At 48.6% G+C, this 2,286-nt stretch overlaps 1 protein-coding gene across 1 annotated transcript; it reads left to right on the top strand.

Moving 5' to 3' along the window:
- The first annotated feature begins 1,006 nt into the window (after window positions 1–1,006).
- On the top strand, window positions 1,007–1,969 carry LOC123782705 (olfactory receptor 52B6). The gene has a single exon (XM_045782978.2). It carries the CDS (start codon window positions 1,022–1,024, stop codon window positions 1,967–1,969), a length of 948 nt encoding a protein of 315 aa, XP_045638934.2. The 5' UTR covers window positions 1,007–1,021.
- The last annotated feature ends 317 nt before the right edge of the window (window positions 1,970–2,286 follow it).

The raw sequence follows: 2,286 nt of genomic DNA, 5'->3' as shown, positions 1-2,286 counted from the left end.
CTGGCTGTCTCTCTCTCTGTCAAATAAATAAATAAAATCTTAAAAAAAAAAAAAGAATATTTAGCGGAAGTCTGAGCATTTCCAGGGAGAATGCTGCAGAAACCAATTGAAACTGAGAAGCACTGATTCTGGCAGAAGCGATAGACATCTAGATTACATAGAAAGGAAAAAGCTCTTGTCTCAGTGGCTCACAAACTTTAGCACGCATCACAGTCAGCTGGTAGCCTTGCTGCCTCCTAGCCCCGTTTCTGATTCACTAGGTCTGTGGTACGGTCCAAGAATCTGCAAGTTCCCCGATGATGCTGATGATGCTGGTCTGAGGACCTCAGCTCCTGAAGCATTGTTCCACACCTTCCTTCTTGTTCTTGGTGACAGCACCACACTTCAGAGACAGATGGGTGATGCAAGAGGCACCACACCATTTAATAAGGCTTCCAAAGACAAAATTTAATGTAATAAACCAACAGGACAACAATTATGCTCATTTTAAAGATCAGAAAAAGTTTTAATTAGAAGAGACAGTAAGTTGCCCAAAATCACGCAGTCCAGTTGGCAGAGCAGACGCAGAAGCAGTTGCTCCTTGGCGCGGGACGGTAGCCCTCCTGTGCAGAGCTCATGACAGCGCACATACCTACAGAGATTATAGAGATTGGCTTTGGTGTTCTAGCTATTCCTGTTCTTTCCAGAACCTGTGGCACTGTCCTGGGTCTGGCAATGTTTTCGAGCCCTGTGAAAGTCCTAGAACTATACTGCAAGCCTCCGAATAAGAACACAGACCCTTTCTGTGGGTAGGGTCTGTCGTCGTGCTCTTTGTGCAGAGCCCGTGTGTCATTGTCTAGAGAGAATACGCCTGTGCCGAGCCCATCGTGGTCATAGGACCTGGAAGTGCGTGCAGCCCTTGTAGTTGTTTGCAAGCCTTTATGTGCACTCTGCTGGTGTATATGAAGTCTGAAGCTATGTGTCCACTTTGGCACAGGTGAAGAAAATCACGGCCCTTTCATCTGCCAGCAGCACAGCTGCTATGAACGACTCTGACACACGTGTGGCAGGCTGCTTCCTCGTTGGCATCCCTGGGCTGGAACACCTGCACGTCTGGCTCGCCATCCCCTTCTGCACCACGTATGTAGCCGCCCTGGCAGGCAACGGCGTTTTGATTTGTGTCATCCTCTCCCAGCCAGGCCTGCACGAGCCCATGTATGTATTCCTGTCCATGTTGGCCAGCGCCGATATCTTGCTCTCCACTTCCACGATGCCCAAAGCACTGGCCAACTTCTGGCTAGGTTCTAGCCACATTTCTTTTGATGGCTGCCTCACCCAGATGTTCTTTATCCACTTCCTCTTCGTGGCTGACTCTGCCGTCCTGCTGGCCATGGCCTTTGACCGTTTTGTGGCCATCTGCTCCCCGCTGCGATATGCCACAATCCTCACGAGCACGGTCATTGGGAAGATCGTCGCTGCCACCCTGACCCGCAGCTTCCTCATCATGTTTCCATCCATCTTTCTTCTCAAGCGCCTGCACTACTGCCGGATCAACGTCATTGCACACACTTTTTGTGAGCACATGGGCATTGCCCGTCTGTCCTGTTCTGATATCTCCATCAATGTCTGGTACGGGTTGGCAGCCGCTCTACTCTCCACAGGCCTGGACATCATCCTTATCACTGTTTCCTACACTCACATCCTCCGAGCTGTCTTCCGCCTTCCTTCTCGAAATGCCCGGTCCAAGGCCCTGAGCACGTGTGGCTCCCATGTCTGTGTCATCCTCCTCTTCTACATCCCTGCCCTCTTCTCCGTCTTTGCCTACAGGTTTGGTGGGAGACGCATCCCACGCTGTGTCCATATCCTCCTGGCCAACCTCTATGTGGTCATCCCACCTATGCTGAATCCCATTATTTATGGAGTTAGAACCAAGCAGATTTGGGAAGGGGCTAAACAGATGTTTTCACATCTTGCCCAGGAATCTAAATAAATGTTCTCGACTTGACCTCAGCTTAATCCCTTTCCATATCTATCAGTTGTTCCTGTATTCAGCCTGTCCTCCTCTCTACATCTTCCAGATATCACTGAGCTATTATCATCTATGTCCTGATTTATTTAAGTACACGCTCTACTCAAACCCACCTTTGACTTCTTTTTTAGAAATCTACAGTAATACCCACCCCACTTTCTTCCATCTATTACTCAATACCTTCTGATAACCCACCATCTTAAGAAAAACTGATTAGGGGAAATGTGATAACTTACCTGAATCTACCATCCAAACAAGACTTTTCTCAGCATTCACTT

The sequence above is a fragment of the Ursus americanus genome, chromosome 16 (genome assembly GCF_024610735.1).
Source record: "Ursus americanus isolate L20-20 chromosome 16, mUrsAme1.1.p, whole genome shotgun sequence".
NCBI lineage: Eukaryota > Metazoa > Chordata > Mammalia > Carnivora > Ursidae > Ursus > Ursus americanus.
The sequence above is the reverse complement of the archived record's forward strand: the minus strand, read 5'-3'. Positions and strand labels throughout refer to the sequence as shown.